Source organism: Propithecus coquereli, unplaced genomic scaffold (assembly GCF_000956105.1).
Source record: "Propithecus coquereli isolate 6110/MARCELLA unplaced genomic scaffold, Pcoq_1.0 Scaffold119, whole genome shotgun sequence".
NCBI lineage: Eukaryota > Metazoa > Chordata > Mammalia > Primates > Indriidae > Propithecus > Propithecus coquereli.
In genome coordinates this window covers 2,608,424-2,610,144 of record NW_012135969.1, presented here as the reverse complement: position 1 = coordinate 2,610,144, position 1,721 = coordinate 2,608,424, and the positions used below count along the sequence as shown (strand labels likewise).

General features: G+C 35.2%; 1 protein-coding gene across 1 annotated transcript in view; it reads right to left on the bottom strand.

Annotated features, from left to right (window-relative positions):
• The window catches only part of LOC105822650 (leucine-rich repeat-containing protein 37B-like), a gene marked incomplete at its 5' end in the record, with an annotated part of 25,334 nt that overhangs the window by 7,636 nt on the left and 15,977 nt on the right, over positions 1 to 1,721 (bottom strand). The window contains one exon of the mRNA XM_012659662.1: positions 121 to 192. Coding sequence (XP_012515116.1) covers positions 121 to 192 — 72 coding nt within the window. The remainder of the gene's footprint in view (positions 1 to 120; positions 193 to 1,721) is intronic.

The window sequence follows — 1,721 nt, the reverse complement described above, 5'->3', positions numbered from 1 at the left end:
AGAGAACTGCAGAATTTTATTGCTGGAAGAAATTTTAGAGATTGTCTAATTTAAATCTCTTATTCATTTTGTAGATAATATCACTAAAAGCTCATAAATAAATATGATGAACTAACTTACAAATACCAGAAGGAGAGCAGGCCTTCAAATGAATCTTTACGTAATTCGGTCAAATGATTTTCACTGAGAATTCTGGAAAATGAAAAGGTTATTTCTGGATCAAAATGCAAACTAACAACAACTGTTTGCTACACAGGACTAACTCCTATCTGAGGAGGAAACCTGGGTCATGGTGCCACCTGAATGTCCTAATTCTGATTTAATTTCAAGATGGCAATGTCTGCTCTGTTTTCAAACCTTTTTTCACGTTCTCCATTTTGTGTGCATCTCTCTCCACCACACACACACACACACACACACACACACACACCTACATGCACACACCCCTACTCGCTCTTCCCTCCAAATTTATATTTAATGCCTACTCTTCTCTAGATCACAGAGTCCCTGTTAGAACCCAACTCTGGGTAGCACACAAAGATCAGCAGAACTGCCATTTCCTCATCTCTTTCCCTAAATAGTATTATGAAAGCTCCACATGGACCTATGTCAGGGCCACAAGTGAAGCCATTAGGTTTTTCCCCCATTAAAAATTTTTTTTGAGAACTATAATGTGCATAAAATGCACATAATGTACATGTTCAGTTTAGCAATTCTAAAGCAGATACCATGTAATAGCATCATGTCAGGAAAGAGCACTGCAAGCATCCAGAAGCCCTGGTGGGCCCTTTCTGATCACAACCCTCTCTCTAACCCCTACAGGTAACCACTCCCCTGACTTATCATCATTTCCTTGCTTTTAAAATGTAGTGTTACCTACATGTCAGCTATATAACAGCTGTCAGCTATATATACATGTTATATGTCAGCCATAAGCAACATACTTTGGTTTGCCTTTTCTTGAATTTTATGTAAACAGAATCATATTGCACATGTGACTCTCTATCTTGCCTCTTTCACTCGACATTCTGTTTGTGAATTTATGATGATGTTGCATTGTAGCTGAGGGTGGCTCCTTTCAGTGCCTGTCTAGCGGGTCCCATAGCTCACCACTAGCTACATGTGTTTCCTGAGGACTTGAGTGTGGTGAAGTGTGACTGGGGAACTGAATCTTTAATGTCAGTAATTTTAATTATTTTTAAATTTGAAAGCTGATACTCAATGCAGTTATTAGAAAACGTTTAAGCATGTTTGCAACAACGTGGGTATAGGATCCTACTTTTTAAACTGCACATTTTATGAAATCTAAATATAGATTAAGTATTTGTGATGAAAATTTAGCAACTGAATTTAGACTTCAAAAGAGTATGGAAAAAGTAATGTAAACTCTCTAAATAATAATTTTAGACTAATTACATATTGAAATGATAATACTTTGGATATTTTGAGGTCTTAGTATAAAAAAGAATAGAATATATTGTTAATAACATACATAATGATTACATGTTGCAATGATAATATTTTAGATATATGGGTTACATAAAACATATTAATCTTTGTTTCACCTGTTTGTTTTTACTTTTATTTCTTAAGTGACTGCCAGAAAGTTTAAGATTACATATGTGGCTCACATCATGTTTCTATTGAATAATGCCGCCTTAGGGTATTTCACTGTATCACTATACCATGATTTATTTATTCCTCTACTGTTGATGAATATT